At 41.3% G+C, this 26,625-nt stretch overlaps 1 protein-coding gene across 3 annotated transcripts; it reads right to left on the minus strand.

Moving 5' to 3' along the window:
• LOC117272130 (SUN domain-containing ossification factor) lies at window positions 1–26,258 on the minus strand. Of its 3 annotated transcripts, none has more exons than XM_078173154.1 (24): window positions 26,010–26,255; window positions 19,709–19,823; window positions 19,354–19,473; window positions 17,600–17,847; window positions 16,058–16,159; window positions 15,724–15,865; window positions 15,519–15,636; window positions 14,459–14,583; window positions 14,031–14,098; window positions 13,837–13,944; window positions 11,073–11,178; window positions 10,673–10,693; window positions 10,151–10,206; window positions 8,291–8,373; window positions 8,114–8,179; window positions 7,952–8,017; window positions 7,682–7,772; window positions 4,920–6,248; window positions 4,743–4,830; window positions 3,522–3,626; window positions 2,775–2,932; window positions 2,309–2,388; window positions 2,115–2,170; window positions 1–698 (listed from the first exon to the last, which is right to left on the minus strand). In XM_078173154.1, the coding sequence occupies exons 1-24, from the start codon at window positions 26,072–26,074 to the stop codon at window positions 231–233; spliced, it is 3,984 nt and encodes a 1,327-aa protein (XP_078029280.1). In that variant the 5' UTR covers window positions 26,075–26,255; the 3' UTR covers window positions 1–230. The 3 variants fall into 3 exon arrangements, with proteins under 3 accessions (XP_078029280.1, XP_078029281.1, XP_078029282.1); XM_078173155.1 differs by having other exon boundaries at window positions 17,600–17,848; window positions 19,373–19,473; window positions 26,010–26,254; XM_078173156.1 differs by lacking the exon at window positions 10,673–10,693 and having other exon boundaries at window positions 26,010–26,258.
• Between the last annotated feature and the right edge of the window lie 367 nt (window positions 26,259–26,625).

Here is a 26,625-nt window from a genome sequence, read left to right on the forward strand (position 1 = left end):
TCACAGTTTCCAAACCAAAGAGAAAGAGCTTTAATGGAATGCTGGGAAGACATTTCTTTGCTGTGAAGTATAACAAATATAAACATCTGACGAGAACATGAACAGAAAACAAAAGTAAGAGTGAAGGGATTGTCTCATGTCGAAGCTCAGAGCTGCCTGTGGCTACACAAATGAACATCCGTCCTCTTTTGGAAAGAGCTGAGCAGTCAGTGAGAAGGAGTGGAGTCCTGTCAAACAGGACCCGAAAGGGTGACATTCACCCCACATGTCCCAGAGCTTTGCTCCGTTTTCCTGTTCATGATGTCCTGTATGGTAGAGATGGGCAATGGTTCGCTCCTGTCCCTCCGTGGGGCTTGAAGAAAGTCCACCACCGCGCAGCTGGACTTTGGACGCCTGCGTCTTAATGCCCGTTTCTCCGCCCGGGTCTTGGGTGGAGGGAGCCCGTCACAGATCCGGCTGCAAGCTGTGGTGATGCCACAGAAGGAGGGGTCGTCTGAATGTGACGAGCCCTCCGAGCTGACCTCTGATGGTGAGTCTCTAAACAGAGGTGGAAGTAACCTTTTTGTGAGGGGGGTGGGGTTTGTGGTGATGGGTGCACCGTTACACACAACAGCTCCGTTACACAGTTCAGGAGCTGCGTGAAAAGAAGGTTTCAGAGTCTCCACTTTCTCCATGGGTTTCATCTTACGGCGTCTCCTCTGTGTGGGGAAAGAATAGGGAGAAAGAACTGTTAACAACTGTAATGCAACTAATTCATCTAGACATGAACTGATTCACTATTTTCCCAGATCCTATCCATTACAGATACCAGAGCTCTTTTTGCTTACGATTTACATTTCAAATTTTCCATTAAATTTAAATTCCAAAGCAATTTATTTGAACTGAACAAACAGGTGTAGGAGCGCTAATTGCTGTGGCAAAATTTCTATACATGAGTTCAAAAGTAATAAGAGAATTTCAAAGAGTGCAAATGAACAACTCCATAAGATTTTGTGAGTATTTTAAATAAAAGCGCAGGAACTGTGTAGAGAAATAAATATCTACACTATCAAATAAGTTAAAAACAAGTGTTGAGCAGTTGCTATGGTTACCATGCAGAGCATTTGAATGAATCTTTATTGAGAGCACCATGAATGAGTCTCACTTGCAACTGGCAGACTGATTCTTTTCACAGAATCAATTCCTTCGAGTTGATCCACGTAAATGTGTCGAACCTTTCCAGTTTTGATACTTTTCGCAAAAATGCAGTGTCAGTTTCTCCGACCCTGTTTCCACCAAGCAGTACGGTACAGTTCAGTTTGGTATGCATTTTTTCCGTTTCCACTGTGAAAAGTTGTGGATGGTACCACTGGAATCGTTCTTTAATGTCCCCATTTTTGGTCCCCCCTCTGTTGGAGTACCTAGCACACAGATCTGGTACTAAAAGGTGGAGCTGTGAACACTGCAGTCTGATGATTGGTCAATAGAGGACGGTCACTCTGCTCAGGGCTGAGCTGTGGCTGGTTTTGAGGTTCATGTAACCACTGTTCATACCTTGGAGAGTCCGACTCCAGCAGCCTCTCGCAGCCGCTGGAGTCGGAGTAATAAATAACTTAAGTCACCAGGCTGACTGTCGGCGACTTTCGAGGTGGAATGTTAACTTGTAATGTTACTCAATGCATGAGTTGACAACGTGAATCCATCAACACAGATCTTCTTTGTAGCGTCCATGCTGTGTCCACATTACCACTCACAGCTCATGAACATACTGCAGTCGAAAGAGCGACCATCCAAGGAGCACGTCAATGTGCCAGCGGACTCTCATCCGCCCAACGAGTTGTGGGGTTGGAACAGCAACTCGACCGTGTTAAAGATGCTAGTGTAGCTAACTACAGTAGTGTCTTTGCAGCAGTCCCAGTACAGCCAGAGTCACATTCTTGGCCCACGTTTAAACAGCCATTGTAAAGGAAACGGCAAGCCAGTGCTCTGTGACTGAATGCCAGGCACACTATGCATGGAAACCAACATCAGACTACTGAATCTGGATCGCTACATCAATCTGTGACATCAGTCCCATATAATATGAATGAATTACGAACTGGATCAGTCCCAACTCAAAATTCATTTTTACACACCTTTCTGTTAGCTGGACAAAGACTCTGCGTCTCCTCTGCGTGCAGCATTTCAGGGCCTGTGAGCCAAAGACTGAGGTTAATTTCTACCAAGATGAAAAATGATTCAGTTCTGGATTGATTAGCCGCTATCCGAGATGTATGAGAGAACCCTTGAAACAGATTACAGTGATGGCACTTATGTAGTGGAACCGTACCTTCAGTGGTGGCGAGTGTGTGTATGAGTGGATAGGAAGCGCTCCTCTTCAAGCCCGTCTCATCACAGGAAGAGAACTGCCTATTAAGGTAACAGTAATGGTTGAGGACAAAGACAGCGTTAAGCACATTTATTAAGATATGAGTCATGGCTGTGTCATTATTTAAGATTCAAGCCGCGCTGCTCCTGATGATTAATTGTATCAATAAACTGGCTTAATGAGTAGAAGCCGTTCAAGGCACAGTAACCTCTGCCCATTAGCTGTTAGAGCCCTTTTATAGATGCCACTCAGCGCTTCTTCGCACTTACCCTCTCCACTAGTGCTTTTTCTTTGCCACCATGTACTTAAGGATACATTTCATTTTTACTCTGCTGAATCTTGTTATAAAGACAGTATTCATACATGGTAGTATTTGGCATTATATACATTTAAAGTCGTGAGTAAAACTATATGATTGTCTTTCTACCTTTCAGGACAGCAGTAGGTGTAGCTCTTAGGTATGGGTGGCTCTGGTTCTGCGGTTGGAGAAATTGTGTTGATGCGGCAGTGGTTGACGCACAGCAGCAGACCGAGACACAGACACACCACCAGAGACAGCAGAAGGTAGTTCTGCCTGTCTGCAACCTAAAAGAAAGAGCACTGATTATATCCTTGGCGAAACAGCCGCAATGTTGGATGTGACAAATGAGAGACAGAAAAATACATTGAGGAAAATCTGTGACTGAAATAATGCCACATGTACACATTCAGATCTATATTTTTCTTATCTATATTTATCTTATCTAATTTGTATTATTGTCACACTTTTATCCTTAATTATCACTCAGTCTCTTTATTCTCTTGCTTCTGACTCTTGCAGCTGCTGTAATGTGTGAATTTCCCCAGTGTGGGATTAATTCTTATTTTATGAGACATGTATTTCATAGGACTGTAACAGTTCTTGTATTCATTCATTCATTCATCAATCTGTGACTCCTAAAGCAGGGTATAACCAAACTGTGACTTTCATGTACCATTAAACCCCTGGTATTTCGGAAGCTGAATCAGTACCAACAGATTAAGTGGCCTTAAAGATGTTTCTCAAATTATGCGTCAGCCCCCATGTGTCACTGTAATGACTTGTTCCCAGGAAAACACTAAATATACTCAGTTTGATATCATGCTAAAAAACTGATTACAGATGAAGGCTCTGTGCCTGCAGCATTGTATCTACCTCATTCTGCAGCTGGCTGACTCTGACAGACAGGTTGAGAACCAGCTGAGTCACATTCTCCAGCTGGCCCTGCAGCATATGAATGGACTCAGTCTGACGCTGGTCCTATGGGACGAAAAGGACAACAAATTAAGCAACCACACACAGAGTCACATCACTGAAATGGTATGTTATGGTTTTAAATATTTGAAGGTATTGTTTTTTCTGTAAGTTTGTCACTGCGAGCGAACATTTTTATATTACATGCAGTCATTTGACTGATTGCTAATATAAAAATATTGATTAGTGCAGCTTCAAACTTAAAGCAGAGAGCTTTTGGAAAAATACATTTGAAACTTAGAAGCAGCTAAAATCTGTGACAATGTTGTATTCAGCCTAGGAAGATTTTCAATTACATTCTGAATCAATATAACAAAGTAGTTTGGGGGCAACCTCTCAAAATTAGACAAAAGTATCTTAACATTAGGGATGCACCGACTGTGAAACTCTGGGACAATACTGTCATTAAAAACAACAATTTGGTGTTGTTGTTGCCTTGTTTTTTTCTAATGATGCTTCCTGTTTGCACTCTGTCCCTCTGCTGCTGTCCTGTTGCAAATTTCCCAGCTGTGGAACGAAGACAGGATTATCTAATCTTATCTTATAATTACTTCTCTAATATCTATTTCATATTTCTTCGAAAACAACAAATTTCTCCTTCAAACAACTGTATTTATTTAAGTTTTTTACCAAAAACTACATTTTACTTGATTATATTTGAACACATCTTGATTACATGCTCATTTTTACTGAAGAGAGCTTGAACGCATCATAAAGCAACTCAATGCAACGTCTATCGGCTGTTAGTTCGTGCTAACAGCTAATGTGAACTAGCTCTCCTCCTGTCGATGTCAACAAGGATTTGTCGTTCACAGTGTAGCATTAACAGTGAGTTTACCGCGTCTTTTCGCCCCGAAGGCGTCCCGAGAAGGATCTCAAGGATCTCCAGGATGATAGGACACTGTTAGTCAAGCCCCGCTTTCTAGCCTGCTCAAAATTGATGTAACCCAACAGAAAAGTATTGGCCACTGCCATCTGTGAGTGTCATCCCATTTGCAAATAAGCCGATGGCAGTCAACAAGGCGAACATTGACTGATACTGATGTTCTGCAGATAAATCGGTGCATCCCTACTCTACATTGCAACTGTCTGGACTAACATATGTGCTCTATCATTGCTCACCTGCTCCTCTGCTATTCTAGACGTGTTCTGGAGTTTAATGATGGTTTTGTTGAAAGCCTTCTGCATCTCCTCCATCTGCTTTCGATACCTTGAATAAAATCATGCAGGAAGAAATCTTAATTTCAGTTTTTACTCAGTTTATACATGAACAACAACAACCATCTCCCCATCTCTCACCTCTGGCTTAGCTGCTCCAGGTAGCGTCCACTCAGTGACATGTTCATCTCCAGGGCCTTGATGCGGTTGTTGAGTCTCATGAACACGGACTCCTTCTGGCTGGAGCCGTGCACTGGGTTCCCGTTCTGCTCCGTGCCGTTGGGGGGCTCTGCATAGATGTCTGAGAGGGACGGTGTGGTAGGCGAGGAAGGTTTGCCAGTTGATGACGTAGTGATGTCTTCGGCAAAATCCTCGATCTTATTTTCTGTGATGACCAGGGGACCACCAGAGGGCTCAAGTTCTGTAATGGTGTCTGGAGCAGGGTGGGTAGGCTCAGTGGGAACAGTACTACTGTCAGGGACAACTGGAGGGTCAGGGTGATGCTCTAACTGAGGGGGGGTGGTGGGATGGAGAACTTGGGATTCATCCGTCTTTTCTGGGGTTTGGATGGGGGCGTTTATCTCTGGTTTAGAAACCTCAATGTCAGACTTCTCTGTTGGTGCCACTGAGGCGACGTCCACTGTGGCACTGACACCGGGTTTTACAGAGACGGAGCTACTAAGAGAAACTGAAGGCTCAATGTGCTTCTCTTCAGCCAGCACATCCTGGCTCTTTTCTGGCTTCAGCTCCCTCGCTGGTTCCTCAGAAGACAGCTGTGGTGTCTCCACAATAGGGGTAGCTTTGGCAGAGGATAAGTCAGTGGCACTGGGTGTGGGGAGGTTCGAGGTTTGACTCGGCTCCAGCAGAGGAGGTTCGGACATAGACTCTTTATGAGATTCGACTGTTTTCCCCGGAGGCGTTTCCGCCGGGCTGGCTCCGCTCTCTGGCTCCTGTTCAGAGGCTTGTTCTTGTTCATGGGGCTGGTGTACCTCACTATGGTGCTGCTCGGGTTCAGGGCAAGCAGATGGGGATGGGGGTAGGTGCCAAGTGGGTGTTTGGATGGGAGGAATCGTTTGCTTTCTGTTCACAATTTGGCATCTCCGTTTTTTGGAGAGCAGAGCTGAACACTGCCTATGCAGATACTCCTGGAGGGATGCTGCACAAGAGCACGAGGAAGAAAGAGAAGGAAGTAGTGAACAGTAGTTCTGGATTTTTTGTTGTCGCTTATGTTGATCCGTTTTCTCCTTTTCTTCATCCAACTCCTCCTCCTTATCCAAAAGGGTGATTGTAGAGCTGATGGGCTCTTCTTCATCTTTCTCTAAAGGAATGATTATTTTTTCCTCCACTGGGGGGAGCTCTTGTTTGCTTGTATCTTCAGTAGGCGTCTCTGGCTCAGAGGTCTCTGAGGATGGGGCTACAGTTTCAGGGATATCAGGGTCTGGTAAAACCTCTTCCACTTGTGTGTCTGGACTGGAGAGAAAAGAGCACATAGAGCAACCTCTTCCATTATTTCACAAAGCACTGGTTAATGGAAAAGCAGATTTCAAGATATGAGAAGCCAATAAAAGATACTGGATTTGACAAAGCATAACTACTCACATTAGTGTGTAAGGTTTTCATTTCATACCACTATCAGCTTGCACAAACATTCCAACCCACACACAAATAGACTTGTAAATGTGTATGAGATTTTAAGTCTCAAAGCATTCATGACAGTAGGTCACATGTATCATTTTCCCTCCCTTCTAACATTATGAATAACATTTCAATCTGTCAATATCATGAAATTAAAGCTGGGGTAGCCAAGTTTTTTTTTTACTGGCATCATTTCATATTGTCCTTTGAGCATATTGTAATTAAAGTGGTCTGAGAAAAAACTCGACTTCTGCACCTCCTCTTGGCTCTGTTTTCAGGCTTTAGAAAATCTCGCCTGTGATGGGAGATGTTGGCCAAAAAGTTGCTATTCCAGCAGTGGCAACAACTTTCTACACTGCAATGCAAACCCAACAATGGAATATGGACTTATCCAGAAGATGGTCTAGCAATAAACTAAATAAACTAATATTGGCGAAGTGTTTCAGAGATGGAGCGAAAATTTTGCTAACAGTTTAGCCTTACACTAACCAGAGCCAAAGGCACATGGCTAATGCACAGCTGCAGCTAATTCAAGTTCATGTTTATGTAGCTAGGAAGGGGCCTTGAATCACAGTCTAGCATCTGAAAAGGCTTTTCAGACACAGGCCTTCAGTTAGAGCAGCTGCAGCAACTTGAATTCAGCTAGTGCAAACCCCAAACTTTCTGTTGCTGCCATTACACAGGTTAGACCTGTCACTGCCACTACCCACCAGCCCGCTGTGACCCCAAGCGCTGGGGATTTTGGGCTGGTTGAATTCAAGTTGCTACAGCTGCTGACTGAAGGTTCGTCTCCAGAGCTGTGGCCCGCTCTCCTACCGACGACATGGTATCCTAGTAGCAGGGAGAAAGGCTGATGGATCGTGGGGTGCACTAGCTAGCTAATTCTCACAAATTCTTATTTGTGGTCTGATAAACAGCGAAACAGCAGCGCAAGGAGGGGCTGAGTGAATTGATGCACCGCACGCAGCTCTACAATGAAATAAGATTTTACCCATTTTAAATAGCAAGAAACAAAAAACAACAAAGAAAATCAATATATGGAATGAGAAACACTGGGTTACTGTATGAAGCATGTACATATGTTTGTGCTTGTCTGGTGGGAGGGGCTTCTGACAGAGAGGGTAGAGCTGCAGGAGGAGGGTGAATTTTTTCAGAAACCTACCTACCCCATCTTTAACATTAAGTCAGTTTTACTGTAGAGTTAAGGTTTGTTGAAGGTTAACTTAAATGTTATCAAAGATGTAATCAGGCTCATGACATGTACTCACACTAAGGTGAGGTCTGTGGTGGTAGTTTGAGGGGTAGTTTCAAGTTGGGATGATGGCTCAGTCATGTTCACTTCCTGTGATGAAAGGTTGCCTAAAAAACACAAATATGTTACCAACATATTGTCAGCAGTTGAAAAGTCAGGAAAGTAAAATAGTGACTGCATCTCTTTTAAAACACAGAGGTTATAAGACAAACTACTGGGCAGAGATGTAAAGCTGACTGAGGTACAACTTAATTATTACTTGTTATTATGAGGCAGATTGTGTTACCTTGCATTTCTGGGCTTCCACCGAGAACATTGACGGCAATGTTATTTACCATGTTCAAGATGACATCTGAAGAGAAAATGTATACACCAGAATTAGAAGTCAGGACAGAGATCATTGCAGACATCTGCATGCAGCAGAAATCCATCTGTTTGCTATACTTACCCTTTGCTGATCCAATCAGGTTCTTGGATAACTTGACTTCACCAGGTGCGTATCCAGGAGGATAATCTGCAGGGAGCAGTGCATTAAACAACACACATCAGTCTCATGGCAAAACTTTAAAAGGATGATAATAATAATAATTCCAACTGAATTAAATATGATGTTTTCGGATCTTACCCAAATCATCATCCTGATCATCTGGTCTTTCTGCGGGATCAGCGATCTCCTCGTACTCTTCCACCATGCTTGTGCCAAACACCCTGGCAACATCAAAATCATTTGATAACCAAGCTCATGTAACAGTGAAACATAATCTGCCTTATCAGCCACTTAAAAATAGTCCATTCCCAAGTCTTTAACAGCCTGCAGGGGGCAGAGAGCTACACTGATAGCCTACAATACACACACACACACACACACACACACACACACACAGGTCATATACAGTATGAGAGTCCTTCAACAGCTGCTCCTTTTCTCAACATGAGACCATTTCAGTATCTGCCAACTTTTCTGTGTGCAAGTTTCAGACAGATTTATCTCTACATTTTGCAGAGACCAGCTGCTAACAGTTGCATCAGCTCTCCTTGTTCCCACCAAGAGGTTTGACAGCGTGGTCAGGGGTTAGGGTGAAGTGACCACATGCCAACTATTACACAGACATGTTGGATAACGCTCTTTTAAGTCAACTAGTTTTGATTGAAATATAAAATAAAAACATCTACATCCTGCTTTTACTGTCATGGGCCCTATCTTACACGCAATGCGGAGCTGCTGTCCAATTGGCCATTAAGAGAGATGCTGCGCACATTTACACACGAGGAGCAGCGTCCCTTCAGATTGTTTCAGAAGCTAAACATTCAGCTCTGTTTCCTCTGTCAAGTTTATAACTACAGTTTGTAGTTTTGCTGCTTAAATGTTCCACAATATTTGCTGCATTACTCTCAGCAGAAAACCGCTTGCTTCTTTTTTGCCGAATCTGCCATGTAAATACCAGAGATGACAGTCTGACTGGTTGAATTCATGTTACACCCAAAACACACCTACGTGTGTGACTGAAAAAAGTTTTGAGCCTAACCCAGAAAATGGGTAGCTAGGCAAGCCAAATGATATTTTTTATAATCTATTACCTTTCTATATTATCAATAACCATGTTCATGTTTCGGACTCTTTTTGTTTTATTTTTGCAGATTCTTGAAGTGAATAGTGGTCAGTGATTTGTTGAAAATAGAGAAACTGGAATATCATGCTGTGATCAAATATCTTCATCTCAAAGGAATGTCACTGTCTGAAATCCACCAAGATATGCTCAATACTTTACATCACAGTGGCCCTTCATATGCCACAGTCAAATGCTGGGTACAACAACATCAAGTATGTATCCGTATCTTGTTTTGTTTCCTTGAGGTCATTCCTTGCACGATTAACTAAAGGACTAAATACAACTCTTTTGCCCCTTGCGTCTTACTTTGCACCCAGTTAATGCGCCATTTGTTTAGCAAAAGTGGAGCTGGACACACCTTAAATGCACTTGGACCATGAACTTTAGACCAGTGGTTCTCAACTGTATCGGGGTCCAAAAATGGGTCCCAGGTCCTTCTAAATGGACCACAAGTGACTTGCAAACGTGTGAAGTTTGTTAAAAAAAAAAAAAAAAACACTTAATTTTAAATACAGTGAATTTCCAGCACAGAGCCTTTATTTTGAAGTGCAGTTTCCTGCTGGAGAGTGAGTGACTAACCGATAGCGACTTGACACAGACAGCAAACTAGCTCGACGACACGGCCAAACAAAAGTATGACACTGACTGTATTAAACTGTGTGGACCTTGAAGTAATGACTAAGGAGAAATCTGGACCACATGGCTGGACCAGTTGGGAACCACTGCTTTAGTCCATGCGCTATAGATGGTTAAAATAGCGCCCCATTTTTGTTCTCCTAGGAAGGTTTCTTACTTCCTTTTTAAAGCAGCTTACAATATTAAAATCTTGTTAAAAGTATGTTAGAAAAACTTGACATTGCCTGAATACCACATACCTTATGAGACTGAGAGGGCAGAAATGTTCAGAGCCAAAGTGAGAGACCAGCTCTACCTAAAAAATAGAAAAAAATGTACCATTATTCAGATTTTATATGGACACAGGTGTTGAATTGTACCCCACGCACATAAAGCCTCTCAGCAGTGGTTGTATTTGTTTTAAAACAGCAAAGCAGTGATTTTGTTTTGTTGTGAAATCAATACAATGGGCTGATTGGTGATGAGAACATGAGGAACATCTCAGTGTACAGTAATTGGATCATTTGACACACTATGCTTTATTATTTGAGTGACAACTGGTGGGTATCATTTCATCTCTTATCAAATGTTCGTTATGTGTGATATGATTGTATTCACAGAGTATTAAGAGTTAGAGTTAGAGTGAGTTAACAGCTAGCACAGCAAGTTAGATCTGAATGAGTTGATCACACCACTTAGGCAAAAGACAAAAACAACATCCCCCTCCACAGTTACTATTCAGCTCGTTCAACCACAGACCTCTACAAGAAAAGCAGGCTAACCTTTATGTACTTGGTGAACATCTGAAGCAAGAGAGACAGAAAAAAGAGAAAAAATTAAAGAGATGTATACATGCATTCAAAACAGGACCAGAGAGTGGATGCTGGCTTTTATTCGAGTCACTCTAGAGGGGAAAATGACCAAATGTTCAAATCTAGAATGAAGCTCTTATACACAATAATGTATCATATGATCAATGCTGAAACTGTTACTGCTCTACAGACCATACACAATGTAACTATAATAAAAAGGAGGAATAACAGTGAAGGGGCCAAACTTCCAGTCAGAGAGTACGTGAACGTGTACAGAAACAGCTGAATAGTTAAATGCTCACCTGCATTAAGAGACTACTCTAGCATGTAATAGAGACAGAGACAATGTATTCTAACTAGATAAACTCACCTTCACATATTTAGCATAGAGGTGCTCGTCCAATGGGAAGCTCTGGACTGTGCGTTCATCCCGGGCATGAAAGGTTCCCAGCTTCAGCCACTTGTTTGTTGGATATCTACAGGAGCAGATTTACACAACGTGATCAGTTCAGTGAGTTTGTGGAAGTGTCTATAATGTGAATATCTGGATATGAAATGTTTGTCTGCAGTTTTCTGTAGTGGTCCAGGTAATATAGATGTCTGCCTTCTCTCTGCGATATAATGGAACTAGATGGCACTCAGCTTGTGGTGCTCCAAGCGCCAAAGAAATACATTTGAAAACTCAACAGCAATGTCTCTTTCCAGAAACCATGACCTGGTTACTCAAGATAATCCACAGACCTTGTTGTGAGCAGTTTCACGCAGGAACTATTTTCTTTCTACCTAACTACACCTGCCAACTGTATCACCGCGCAGAAGGAAGAGTGCATCTACTGCTAGCTCACCTAGCGCCACTGAGCTAGTTTGGTAGAAGAATAATGGTTCCTACATGAAACTGCTTAAAGCAAGAAAAGTGTTTTTGCAGAGCATTATGATGTCACAGTGAGGCTGACCTTTGACCTTTTGGATATATAATCTCATCACTTGATAATTTTTATCCTACAAGACATTTATGTGAAGTTTCGTCATACATACAGTCTGAAATCTTGACTTATGGCCAAAAACGTGTTTTGTGGGGTCACAGTGACCTTTGACCACCAAAGTCTAATCACGGTGCGTTACGAATTGCATACCTTATCTTTTAGTAGGTATTACAACTGTCCTAAAAAAGTACATAGTGCATGCAGTATGCACACAATCGAGACATGCTACTGTCTCATAACATTACAACCTCAACTTTGACTCTAAACTCGCCAGAGACGGAGCTCAACCCGGAGAGCTCTGATGTCGCTATTTTGCAATATATTATATCGCTAATATTATGTCGCATATATATTATATTTACGATGGTAAGATTACATGGGCTATACATTTCTCTGTTATTATTATATAATACTTAAGCCCTTTTGTTGTTGGTTATATTTATGATTATCTTATCCAATTAAGCAATTAATGCTCCTATTGTTACTGTTCAACTGGTCATCAGTCACTTAAATGCGCCGTCATCCATCATTGGAGCTACTAACATCTGTCAATCAGCTTTTAATGAACTGTCACCCTGTAATATTTTTTTGCAGCTCAGTCATTGTGACGTATTGTTTGCTGCGCAGTGGATTGTGGGTCAGAATAGCCAGAAAAGCGCCCGACTGGATGTAGCAGAACATCCTGGTATTTTTGGCACACTGCATTTAACATACTACGTATTGGGGCATACTAAATATTCTTCTGGTATACTATATAGTATAGGTATGGGTATTGGAACGCACAATAAGTTTATTGCTGAGTCCAAGTGGACGTTTGTGCCAAATATGAGTAAATTCCCTCAAGGTGTTCTTACGATACCATGTTCATGAGAATGAGACAAATGAACCTAAAAACATAATGCCTCTGGCCAGTGTCAGAAATTAGCAAGGGCCACGGGCCATTTGGCCCGCAATTTATCCAAGAATGCCCCCAAAAGCCATGTTCCGGGGGCCAAAATTGCCCCCAAGTTTTCGAAACAACTATATGTATTTATATTTTTAACAGTATTACAATCTGACATTAGTAGTATAATTAGTATAAGTATAATTTTATTTTTATTAAATTAATTTACCGTCACGTCTACAACTCATTTTCCAGACATAATCAACGAGATTGCACTGATTACATGAGAGTAATCTGACAGAGAAGGGGAGGGGGCTTTGCTGTACCATAAGTATAAATTAACCATTTCTTGGGTGATCTGTGTCTATACAATGACAAATCAATGAAAAATTAAGGTAGAATGAATGTTAAATTTTAAATTAACTTATTTCCAGGATTGCATCTAAGGAATTTATAGTAATTTGGCCTTTTTAACAGTAAAAGTAACTGTAATGTGGTGAAACATTAGTACTGCTATCAGTAGATTAATGGTTAAATCATCACATTTAAACTGGTTGAATTATAGGAAATCTGAGTGATATTTTGCAACCATAACTTTATGTAACCCATTATTTATTTCATTTATAGTGGTTGCTACTCAAGCGTGAAGACACTATCTTAGTTGGTTTTGCTTTTCATGTACTTATTGTTAGAACATAATTACAATTTTTGATGGCCCCCAAACATTTTGAAAATGCCCCCATTTTTTAGACTGTGGGGGCCAAAATTGCCCCCAAAATATTTTGTTAATTTCATACCCTGCCTCTGGCCACGGCTGGTGTAAAAAGGCGCACACTTGCATTGTAGTCGCAGTACAAGACAGCATTTTGGCACATATGTGAATGCACGTAGAGGAGTGTTCAGAAATGCTGACTGCTTACAAAAAACTTTATTAAAAATATCAAACGGCAGGGAAAATTGGACTTATATTGATTTTAATAGCTTTCCATGTACCGTATGATTGATCACAGAATGTTTTGATTTCTTCCTGTGGTGGCAAAGATGTTAGAATTGAAAACAGTGTGATGTCTATTCATTTTGAAAGTGAAACAGCAAATGAGGAAATATCAACACCACCGTCCAATGGTGTGACTTCACATAATGACTGGCTTTCCTCTTTATAGGGCTGGCCCTCGCTTTACTGCGGTTCAGCCGAAAGTAAATTAAAACAATCTCAACATTGGTAATATACTGGTTGATACTGTATGTATAGTAACTGCTGTACATACCTGTCACTGATGGAGACGAGAAAGTCCTTGGGCGTAGAAGAGAATAACTCAAAGTTAGCGATGTCCAGCTGCTTCACCTGGATGGGCTCACAGAGCTCAATGATGAACCTGAGCGAGAATGAGAGACAAGGCTTCAGAAACTAGCTTTAGGTGGAGCTGAGAAGAAATGCTCTTAGTTCTTTCATACTACATACCAGATTTTATTACTACAGGGGTTTAACATGTACAAGTCCATGTTCTCCCTCAGTATGGCTGAAGTGCTCTGTAAAAAACAAAATCACTATGCGTTTATATTTGTCATTATGTCAACATCTACCACAGTAGGCAGATTCCTCATTCGGATGTGGTATCATGTATATATATATATATATATATATATATATATATATATATATATATACATATACATATATATATATATATATATATATATATATATATATATACATATACATATACATATATATATATATATATATATATATATATATATATATATACATATACATATATATATATATATATATATATATATATATACATATATATATATATATACATATATATATATATATATATATATATATATATATATATATATATATATATATATATATAGTACCTTTGCCTCTGGGTTAGCGCCAAGGATCTTAGCTCCACACTCCACTGAGGCGTAGTTATTAAAGTTCTTCTGGACCTTCTTCACCGTGTGAGGAGCCCCGTTGTTGGAAGAATGAGTGGACTGAGCTTTTGAGAGGAAGAACATTATAATTAAGTTTTAAAATTCAGTCCTTGGGTTCTGGATCATCACTCTTAACACAATTTAAAGGAATACTTCAACCCTCAAAATTATCATTTGTATATAATTTACCCGCCCTGTGTTACAGTGAATTCATGAGGAATTTCGTGCATACCTCCATATGACCAAGAATGCAAAAACTAAACAAAATTTTGATAAAGTGAAATAAAAGGGGGCCTGTATGTCCTTCTGTTTGCACAACTCGTGCAGTATAATCCAAGACTCATTTATCCAGTTCTATGCTCAGTACTTCCCAAACAGACACCCTTTCACAACAGGGAACTGAGCGAAAAGTGAAACATATCTAAGCTCTCTTCAATGCCAGACTCCATTGACAAAAGCAGTAATTTTAACTAGCTGACAAAGGGAGGTGACGGTCTACTGCTACCCAACTACTGGTAGTTTGTTTGTGCTATTGTGTGACTTTGGTGTTTTAAAGGGTTAGTTCGGATTCACCAAAGTCACACAAACATAAATAAACCAACTGATCGAAGCGGCAGTAGAGCAGCGGCTCCAGTGTAAAATTATTGTTTTTGTTAATGGAGTCTGGCTTTGGAGAGAGCATAGATCTACTTCACTTTTAGCTCAGTTCCCTCTTGAAAGAGTTGTCTGTTTGGGAAGTACTGAGCATACGACTGGATGAATGAGACTTGGATTATACTGCACAAGCTGTGTGAGAGTTTGATAGTTTTGCTGTTGTTAAACACCGACCCTTATGATTCAATTCATCCATATTATTTTCAGTTTTTGGATTCTTTACGCACCATAGAGGCAGGTGAGAAAAACAACCCTGTCTTCACAAATTCAACTGAACACATGGTAAGTAATTGATATACAAACGATCATTCAGGGGATGAAGTCTTCCTTCAAAGGATAAACTTACTCTTTTCATTCTCGACCTCCATCATCTTCCGCGTCCACTCATCAAAAGTGGGGATGTCCTCGGGGTCTTTGCTGCTCGGACTGGAATCTGTGCCTGTGGTAACAGGGGAGCTCGGGTCCTGTCAGAGATAATGAGAAAATGAGAGCTGGGGCACCTCCTTTGGTGGAGAGAGGAAAATAGATTGCACTGTATCTGAGTTCCTTACCTGCTTTTTCAGCATGTGTGAGGTGTTGGCCTCCAGAGGCTGTGTGCCAGGACCAGTCTTAGAAGTCAGAGGTGGGTCCGTGTGGGTTTTAGTACCTGCAGTGTGAACATTGGAAGTGTTCTCCAGAACAATTGGAGGACTGCTGTGGGAATAGAAAACAAAGCAGTGCTGTTTTGTGTCAGAGCCCACTAGACTTTTCACTTGAACTGCAACCAAACAGTGTTGTGGTCAGGATCACAGCTAACAGTTAAAGCCAACTTGAAAACAATGCAAGAGAAATGATACTTAGATATTTTTAGCTCACAAAGTAGGGCACACGATTCCCTGTACCCACCTATCATTGTCATATGGGTTCTTCTCCTCCTCACAGTCAGCTGGAGGCAGGTCAGAATCAATGACCTCGGGTGCAGCTACATCAACTGCATCATCTGAAACACTGAAATTAAAAAACAATCCATGTTACTCTTTTGAAGCGCTTTCATTTGCAGAAAAACATTTAAGGAAAAATAAAGGAACTTGCTCACATTTTCTGAAACACCAGAATCAGATACAGCAAACAGTGTTTCTAGAGGATTTTTTCCAGCAGCAGTGCTGACGTGCATGAGTTTTATTTTGCTATGCCAGAGGATATTTAGCGCGTCCACTGACACCAGAAGGGTTTTTAGACAGATGTTCATAATTGGCCTTATTTAAGAACATAGAAATGCAATAACGTAAGTGATACAGTTTTACAGTTTGCCTTCAAATATTCAGTAGAAACTAAACAAAAATGTTCTGTATACAATATTAATAGCTCAACAAACTAAAATCTACCTCAAATTACACATTTAAACAGCTCCCAAATACAAAAAATGTCCCCTGGGATCTATATCTATAAATCAACAGGTGATTTCCTTCTTTTAGTAAAATCCTGAATGACTGAGTTGTTTTTTTTTCCACCTGGACCTTTATGCTCTGCCATTTCTCCTCTAATCATCACACTATAACCTGTGACAGGCTGTTATGATACCACAACTATCACACATTCACATATAGAGTTTTTTGTCGAGCTGCGAACATCACATAGGTTTACATTTATGACAAAATCACTTAACGACACCGACTCCTGTGTGTGCACGGCAAGAGAGGAGAGGGAGAGACGCTGTGCTGCTGCCAGAGGAGCCGCTGAATGAGTTCCCTCTGAGCGGTAAGTCATTAAAAGAGTCTGAGAAGTCCGGGGCTGTTCATAAAACATTCAGAACGCCACAGTTTATTCCACACTACTGAAGTTGCTCCTCTTTGTGGAACCACAGCGGAGTTGGTAATAATTTAGCTTTCAGCCATGCTTGTTGTTGCCGTGGGTAACAGTATGATGTTATTATGTCAACAAGCCGAATATCTCATGTGTGTCACCATATGAATTTTTCATTTGATATCAAAAATTATACTGGTATTATCATCAACAAGATGATATGACACACCCATCTAGTGTTTCAGTCAATATTGTGACTCTTAGCATTCCTTCACTGTGAGCTACAGTTTGTCAGAACCGGTCGGACCAGTGAAGCTATTTTAGTGGCATTCAGTGAAATTGTCTCATACGTCATCTGATCAGCATTAAAACTATTTATAACAAATATCTGCAGATTGATTGGACCAACCTTATCTGGGGTTTTTAATATATAATCCTTGCTTGTCGCTGACTCTGGCTGCTTACAGTAGTGACAGTGAGTTTATTGCATATTGGGAGATTTTTACATAGCAGCTAAACTACTTATACATAAGGGGAAGCACTGCAGCAGAGAATGCATTGTGGTGCCATTTTTCCAAATAACTGACTGACTGAATGAACTGAGCAGCACAAAAAAAGAAAAAGGAAAAATAAACTAAAACAAACCTGTTGGTAATAATATCTTGCCTATCTGGGATGTTGTCCTGAAGGTTGATGGTGTTTGCATTATCTTCAAGCTCAGCAGCAAGTTCAGAGACAGGGTGAGAGGAAGGCAGCAGTGATGCCTGGTCTGGAGTGATGGAGGTTTCAGGATGCTGATTTTCAGAGCTTTGCTCAGGTTCTGGTTCAGGTTGTGAAATTCCTTTGTCTGCCTCCAGCTCTTCTTCTACAGCAGGCTCCTCTGCTTCAAAGGCCTGATGGATAAACAGAGATATCTGAGCTATGGAGGAAAATGTTAAAACAGTTGGCCCATTAGCCAGAGTTGGATCTATCAGCCAAACACTTAGAGCTTCAAATGTTCCAGGAGCCATCAATAAAAAGGACTGGGAGGTACAATGCATATGAATGCTTATCCAGGTCTTAAACTGTTGTGCTGCTCTGGAGGAAACCAAATGCTAAAACCCTTTAAAAATCTTACCTTACACATTAATTATACTCACATGTATTAAGGAAACGTCACAGCACATCATTTATTTGTAGTCTAAGTTAATTTTTAGGGGACTGTCACATCAAAGTTTTAAAGGGATAGTGCACCCAAAAATGAAAATTCAGCCATTATCTACTCACCCATATGCCGAGGAAGGCCCTGGTGAAGTTTTAGAGTCCTCACATCCTTTGTGGAGATCGGCGGGTGGAGCGGCTAGCACGCCTAATGGCAGACGGCGCCCCAGACTAACGTCCAAGAACACAAAATTGAATCCACATAGTATCTCCATACTGCTCATCCGTAGTGATCCAAGTGCGCTGCAGCCGCGACATAAAAAGATGTTTCGAAAAATGTCATATGAACTCTGTTTTTAGCCTCACTGTAGCCTGTAGCTCTGACTGCTTCTCTGTGCTCCGTGTTCATGTGTGCGCGTCTGCGCGAGACCAGCGCAAGCATGAGCTTTGCTCACCCGTGTTTAAATCACGTGACACGTGCACCACAGGGGGAGACAACAGTAGCCACAGTTGCTAAAAGATAATTTGCACTACGGCCTTTTAGCAAAGGACAGCCCAACATGTCTGAAGACTTTGCAATTGAGGAGGAACAGCATTTCTTTGTTGAGCCGTATTTCTTTGAGCCTGAGTATATGGACGGAACTCAGGCTACTGGACGAAGCAGCCACCGCAGCTCATGAGCCTAACCCTCAGCCAGCCGCAGAATACCGGAGTCGAGCACTGGAAACCTGGTGGTGTAGTTGTTTCAAATGCAAAGCAATGCCAACGGATGAGGAAAGTCTTTGCTGCTCAGACTGGGAATTGGTGATGCCTGCACTTGAGAATCTGGACATCAGTACTGATGAGAGTGTTGCTCTTCAGAGACCGTGCATCACCGATCACCCTGAGCATGCACACGTGAGCGCGGAGCACAGAGAAGCAGTCAGAGCTACAGGCTACAGTGAGGCTAAAAACAGAGTTCATATGACGTTTTTCAAAACAACTTTTTATGTCGCGGCTGCAGCACACTTGGATCACTACGGATGAACAGTATGGAGATACTATTTGGATTCAATTTTGTGTTCTTGGACGTTAGTCTGGGGCGCCGTCTGCCATTAGGTGTGCTGCCCGTTCCCCCCGTCGATCTCCGCAAGGGATGTGAGGACTCTAAAACTTCACCAGGGCCTCCGTCGGCATATAGGTGAGTAGAAAATGGCTGAATTTTCATTTTGGGGTGCACTATCCCTTTAATTTACGTGAATGCTACAACTATACTGTACCTCTAAAGATTGTTTCTTGTCCACCTCTTGGATTATCTGCTCCTGTTTTTGCTGATCATCCTCTATCAGCTGCTCATCTTCAGATGGGGGCTGGGCAGGTAAGACCCAGCTTTCCTCAACCTACAGACAACACACACAAATCCATCAATACATAGATACCACTGATATATTCCACTTATATACTCACATAATGTTGTGCAACTACTTTTAATCTGATACAAGTCTAGCAATAACAGCGGGTTTCCTGTGTGGGTAAATGAGCGCTAAATTATTTAATGAAGTATGAGTCATTTAATACAGCCTCATGTGAAACCTCTAGGTGGTTTGTACTATGGTAGCATACAGCTGATTCTACCTTGTGCTGATGAATCTTCTCCCCTGACTCTTCCTCTGTACCGACGTCCTGTGAGGACACGAGCCCCTGGGCCTCCTGGTGCGACTCTGTGCAACCGACATAGCAACTAGGGTACCTATGAGATGAAGGGAAAGACAATCAGTGTAATAATATTGTCTGAAAATGGGTCACTTGTTAATGCAGTACAGAAAAACATTGCGGTGTCTGTGACAGAAGCACAAGCACTGTATAGAGGTATTCATAAACACACTAAACATTATTTGCCTGCAGTGACTCATGTGCAGTGGAAGCTGCGGCCCAATGTCACAGTGTGACACACTGATAAAGTCCAGGTGACCTGTACCCCAACGTGGGCAAGTTATCTTATCTGTATGCAGAGTCAGGGAATGTTGTCAAAAGTAAAGAGGCACGCCTCAAACAAGTCGCATATTGCTCAACCCAACTGTGAGGCCTTGACAAATAAACATGCACTATTTTTACTAGGTTCATTTTTTATATGATGTCTACTGTCTGAAACCTTCTGGATCTGTCACCTGCGTCAACAAAACAAGACAAATGAAACTACAGAACAAATAACATTCACTTACTTTGCTTCTCTAGTTCTCTCTAGAGATATACAGAAGATATACATGATATATGTAACACTTCTGCATTAAAATGTCTAAAAACAACTAGACCAATGCTATATATATATTGTTTGAGTTGTGTATTAACAGTATCTCAAACATTTCCAACACTTCAAAACCATTTTAATAAAGGACATGGTTTATGTCATTTGGTCGCCGTTGCCTGACAGTGGCACATGCATCAGGGTTGTGGTTGTCTGCCAGAAGCTGTCATAAATTGACTTTTATCAAGTTTTAAGCCAAATTTTTATGAATCATTTGTGACGTTTATAACTTTATTTTTTAACCAAATGAAGGACTGTAATCATCGGATGTCTGGATCTTAAGTTATCAGAGAAATAAGCTGAGCGAACGTTAGCTGCAGCTCAGCTTCAGGCCCTGTCGTGCCAAACAGCATTGGAGAAACACTGATTTTTAACGTGAAACTGCTTTATACAGTGTTTTCACCAGGTTAAATCCCTAAGTCTGTTTGTTTTCAAGAGGAGGAGCCCTCTGCGGATAATTCAGCTCCCTGTTAAAACCTCCTGAACATCTTGGTTTTACAATATCTGAGAAAAAAGGTGAGCCGACATAAGCAGGAGCTGGGCTAGCAGCCAGCAGCAACAAACCGAACTGCTTCAAAGAAACATTTTTTTTAAGTGAAACTGCTTTACTTAAGAGAGGAAACAACCTCTGCGAATAATTCAGCCCCAGGTAAAAACCTCCTGAATGATAAACACTGCAGGAATTCAGACAGTGGGAGAAGCTGACTGGAATGACAGCATTGCTCCGTCTTTTGTTATTATTGTGACTGAGAGACCCCTAGCAGCATAAAATACATATTGTACGTCTCAGTTTCAACATATAGATTAAAACCCTATTTGTTTGTTTTAAACACCACAGGTCTGTTGAGTGACACTTTGCCTGAAACAATGGTCAGGTTCAGAGTGACTGTGCTTATTCATGGCAGGAAAACAACAATAATTAACAGTAACAAGGCTTTAAATAACAGCAATAATAATAGGGAAGGGAAAACTCCTCCTTGTACAGTCTCAAAGGCCACAATCCAACAGCCACTTCCACTTGTCAACAATCCAAGCCATTATCTGGATTTTAATCTGGTTTCCAGGTCAAGCACTTTACACAGTCACTGGGCTGGTGCAACTGCTTTGTTGATCTGACTTAAGGGGCTAGACGAGTGACAGACATTTTAGTGAACAACAGAGCATTTGTTTTCTAATTGAAGGCCCCCAAAGGAGCAAGAGTGGTGTTGAGGCATGACTTGCTCAATAATTAACTAAGTGGTTACAGACAAAGACTTAAAGCGGTAGACTTTACAATGACAGGATTGGAAATGAAAGAGGTTTAAGGTACCCTTCATGAATTTATTTTTCAATATTCAAGATTAATTGGTCAAATAAAATTCAAGAACAGGCAAGAACAGGATGTAGTGTCTAAGGGATAGCAGACCCTGTGCAATAATTACAGACAGAGCGTATGAAGGAGTGAGCTGCCCACTACGCAACAAATTAAATAGATGAACATGTCACAAGTACAAAGATCATGTGTACGTGTCCATGCTCTCATCAAGACTGTCTTTGAGACATACCTCTGACGGACAGGTGACCTGTGAGTCTCTCATCGGCCGTCACGTGAATTTAAGATGACGTGATGCATCATTGATTACTCCACTTTTTACCCTTTAAGTAATCTGACAACGATATGGTGTCTTTTATTGGTTAGTAGCAGAGAACAGCAGAATGACTGTAGTAAACATTAACAATTAGACAGAGTAAGATAGCATAGCTGTTACTGCTCTATTAATACAGCAGAGAACCATTAATCTTACCGCCACTTACCATCACAGTTTAGCCCGTAAATAATTATGTACATATGTTCATGAAGGTGATATCAAAACAAAAATATTAAAGAGGAGGCAAAAGTTATTTCAAATTACATTCCAGGGATTTCATAGTTTGAGTATTTTTAATAGTTCTGGAACCAGTGGTCTAATATAACCAGAGGTATAAAAGGGCTAGATGCCACAGTATGATAATGACTACAGCAAAATGTCCGATGGTGACCAAATTCAGTCTTACAGTGCATGTCAACCAATCCTATTTCAGAGCGACAGGTTTTAAAAAATCCTGTCTTTGTGAGGTTAATTCATTCAAGAAATTAATGAAGCCTCATTTCCTCCATTAAAGGGATTCTTTGACGATTTTCAACCAGCTTTGTATCATTACAATGGAGGTAGTATGTGTAAATGAACTGTTAAACTTGCCTTCATCTTGCCAGCGTCAAGATCTCCCTGCTCCCTTGCCAATGAAAATCTGCCACATAACATGTATTTTAAAACATATTTTAGTGAACTGTTTAGCTGTAATACGAGAGTTTGTGAACAGGAAGTGGGCGCCATACTATTTCCTGTTTTGTATGCTGAAAAAACTCAGCTCATATGTTAAAAGTAAGCAGTGCTGATCAAATATGATCCAAAATTCGGTGACTGCGCTGCCTATTTCTCGCCTACAATGTTTTAAGAGACATATTTTAATTAACTGTTTAACGGTAATATGAGATTGTTTGTCACCAGCTGGCTGCCATATTGTTACATACATCACTTTCCACTGGGGGTGTTTATTGGTCTGGTGTGGCGCAGTGCATTTTGGTAGTTGTAGGTTTTCTACCTCTTGAGCAAAAGCGAATGCTCCAGCCCTTTCCTCTGTTTTCTCTGGTCAAGTAACACCAATTTCAGAGGTATTTCTGTTCGTCTACTGAATAGACAACCCAGCTTTGTGAAAAGACCATCTTTCCAGCAGTGAAATACTTCTTTAAGTGTCCTGGTTTGCCATTACAGTTAGTAAGCATGCACAATATCAGTGCCCTGAGGCTACAAAACCTGAATGTCACATAACGATACACCATGTTAGTAATTTCACCTGTGCCCTTGCTGTGATGACATGTCTAAGTGCTGCATAAAGGCAATTAACACTAACATTTTTACATTTCACGGAGCTGTACTGTGCCAGGAGTATAGATAACAGACACTGAAAGGTCAAAAATACTACCACTCACAGCTTAAACAAGAGCCAAAGCAATGCTGTCGAAAGTAGGCCAGGCCAACATCACTTACATATATCTTAATACCATATTACATCATATCCCTCCCTCCTCTCTCTATCCAAGCAGTCAGTGTGTGTTGTGTTGTGTTACTATCCTCTAACATCATGGCTACAGCCCATAATCATCCCACATAATCTCCCTCCCTGCTGGCTTGACTGTGTTCTGTCAGATTTGCACAGTCCAACAACCTGCAGCTTTCAAGAGGACTGACGTGACGGACTAGTAATCCTGTCAAGGGCTGATGGACCAGATCTGTGTAACGTCTGTGTGGGTCTTGGGAATCAACAGTCACTGATGTGTAGACTCAGCAGATTCACTTCTGTGTATCTTATGGTCGTTTCAGTCAAAAGTGTTTCATTCATACTTGGCATGATGGCTGATTAAAGGAGAAGACCACCTAAATTAAAAAATGAATATGCTATTGCCATGACCAAGGAAAGTTTAATCAGTATTTGTGAACATGAGCTACTCTCTCTCAAAGACAGAAACTGTGGTAGGGTGCTGGATGGACCCCCAACCATTTTCTAATTCACAATGAAAATATATAGATTCACATTGGGATTTTTTTTCTGTACTTGTAATGTAAACACGGTGCTAGAGAATATTTTTTTAAAAAAAGCATCAAAAACAAAACAAACAAATAAAAGCAATGCCAGGGGTGGATCCTCCAAACCCTCTGACAACCCTCTGTCCTCACATTCTATAAATGCCCCTGTGTAAACCTGACCTTTGTGAGAAGAACATACAGTTCATTAATTAATCCCTGAGGGGAAATGCAATCGCTCTGTTGTCATATATACACAGGCCCGAAAGACACACACTTACACAAACAGGACCTATACATGGATTAAATGGAGATGTCAGAGCGAGGCCAGCAGTTGGGGGTTCGGAGCCTTACTCAAGGGCAGCTCGACAGTGCCCAGGAGGCGAACTGGTTCCCAATTGGTTTCAGTTCCCAACCCAAGTCCCTATGGACTAAGGCTGTCCCCTAACAGTCGACTAAATGTTAGTCGACCAGAAAGGTCATTAGTCGGCAAGATTTCGTTGGTCACTTAGTCGCAGAAAAACAAAAAAAACAAACAAACGGGAAACTATACTATATGACTGGACCATGTGTGAATTTAATTTGAAAGGACAGAAACAGGAAGTGGCCACGCTCAGCAGTCAGACAGGAAGTCACGTCAATTTCCAGGGCTGGTACCTGCGGTTATTCCACAGGCTAGTTAATAACATGTCGGGCAGGAAATCCAAAGTGTGGGATCATTTTGAGAAGGTGAAGGACGAACCCAAGGTGATATGTAAACTCATCTTCATTGGTCGACTACAAACATGACGTATCATCTGAAACATGGAAGTAGCTACATGCCCATTAGCCACTTAGCACAATCATTACTGCTTTGCCAACAGCGTCATTAACAGGCGGCTCACTCAGTGTGTGACATGCACTTGTAGATAAAATATAGGCCTATATTAATGAAGGTTCATTAGTACAGTTTTGTATTTCTTTCTATTAACAATGTTACTTACACTATTCTTTCTCAAACCATTGTGTTACCATATCACAGACATGCGGGCAACTAGTCAACTTATGGCTTTAAATGACGCCTATCGGTTGACTGGGAACATTCTTAGTCGGGGGCAGTCTTTCTATGGACTGAGCTGCTGCCTCCCACTAGTGTGAGGCTAATGCAAGGCTAGTGCGGGACTAATTCGACTGGTACATGGCCTCCTGTTATTTTGCAAAAATGCTCCTCGGGCAAAGCAAGTTGAGTATCCCTGCAGTAAACAAACATTATAGCTAATATATAAAAAAGTAGCCCAAACTTCTAGCAGGGGATCTAGGCAATCCTCCACTTGCACTTTCTTTTTTTTTTTTTTTTAAATACGCAAGCTGTATTTTGGTGAGGTTTTACATTCTGTGGCACCTTATGTACATCCAAAGTAGGGCTACAAAATATTTCAGTGTGAATCAATTTATTGTTATAGTGAATTAGAAAATGGTTGACGGACCACCTGGCAGCCTATCAAGGGCCAGATTTGGCCCACAGGCCCTACCTTGAGTATCACTGCCTGATGATATCACAAATTTGAGGCACTCAGCGCTCTACTTTTGAATATGGTTGTTGACTATTTTTACTAGGGTTGGTTGTTTTTACTAATATCTTTTGGCTGTCTTAGACCACAGGACTAAAATGTATGACTTTGAAACTAGGTGAAGGTCCCCTTTAAACTTCCAAATTCTGCTAAATCACTCTGTAGCACGATGCCATGAGGTGGACAGGTATATGTGTGACACGGTTACTAACTGGGGTATGACTTGTTCATCAGCTAGCTGTGTTAAACCCGGCTAACAGGCTTAGTGCTCACAGGGTCAGCAACTCAAGCTAACACTGACAACAAGTCAGAAGTCAGCCAGGTGCCACATCACAGTGTGATGTTAACGCTAGGTTAGCTAGCTAGCTAGCGTTGTAACCGATACAAACATTAGGTAACGTTTGTCAGACAGTTAGTTTCCACAGTCAGTGACATGATAATGATGCTAAGTTCAAACGGGGCAAAATTAATGAACTTACCGAAAGAGCACAGCCATACATAGCCACACTGACACAACTCGCCATAACAGTGGTGTCATCTTCATCCCTCTCCTGCCGGGACAGACATCCTCACCGTACTCAGAAATAACGTTTTATCCTTTTGGCAGACGGTCTGTTCAACTGTCTACAACACTAATTCACCCGCTGTTTCCTGTTAACTTAGCTGACGTCCGCTGTTTCACGGCTGAAGTGTGATGCTAGCCGCTGTCACCCACTCAACCTGCTACCGTTTGTCAGTGAGTGCGTGTCAGCGGTGACTGGCCAATCAGAGAGCAGAGAGGCTGTTGCGCAGTTCAAACTGAGCGTGTGTTGGGAGCGCTCGTTTCGAGAACTTAGATTACCCCACTGGGCGGTGCTTCTCGTAGTGTGCTCAATTGAAGCCGGGATTGATGCTATTCGTGCTTTTAGATATTTTTATAATTATAATAATTACGACTCAGAACCATAAAATAGTTCCAGCATAGGACACACATGACTGATTCACACGAGTCACAGACATGTGGTGTTTAGCAGGTGAATAACACGGAAGTCGTGTCAACAGCTAATGAATAAAATATAACCTTACAAAATCTCAACATATGTCATATTATTAAGT

The sequence above is a fragment of the Epinephelus lanceolatus genome, chromosome 12 (assembly GCF_041903045.1).
Source record: "Epinephelus lanceolatus isolate andai-2023 chromosome 12, ASM4190304v1, whole genome shotgun sequence".
NCBI lineage: Eukaryota > Metazoa > Chordata > Actinopteri > Perciformes > Serranidae > Epinephelus > Epinephelus lanceolatus.

What these genes read in the sequence shown, in the direction of transcription:
- LOC117272130 (XM_078173154.1), bottom strand. Translation starts at nt 26,074, where the DNA reads ATGAAGATGACACCACTGTTATGGCGAGTTGTGTCAGTGTGGCTATGT. An exon ending in CAAGATATTATTACCAACAG is followed by an intron (nt 16,160 to 17,599) that starts GTTTGTTTTAGT and finishes TTTTAATTTCAG; the next exon opens with TGTTTCAGATGATGCAGTTG. An exon ending in TGATCAGGATGATGATTTGG is followed by an intron (nt 8,180 to 8,290) that starts GTAAGATCCGAA and finishes TGCTCCCTGCAG; the next exon opens with ATTATCCTCCTGGATACGCA.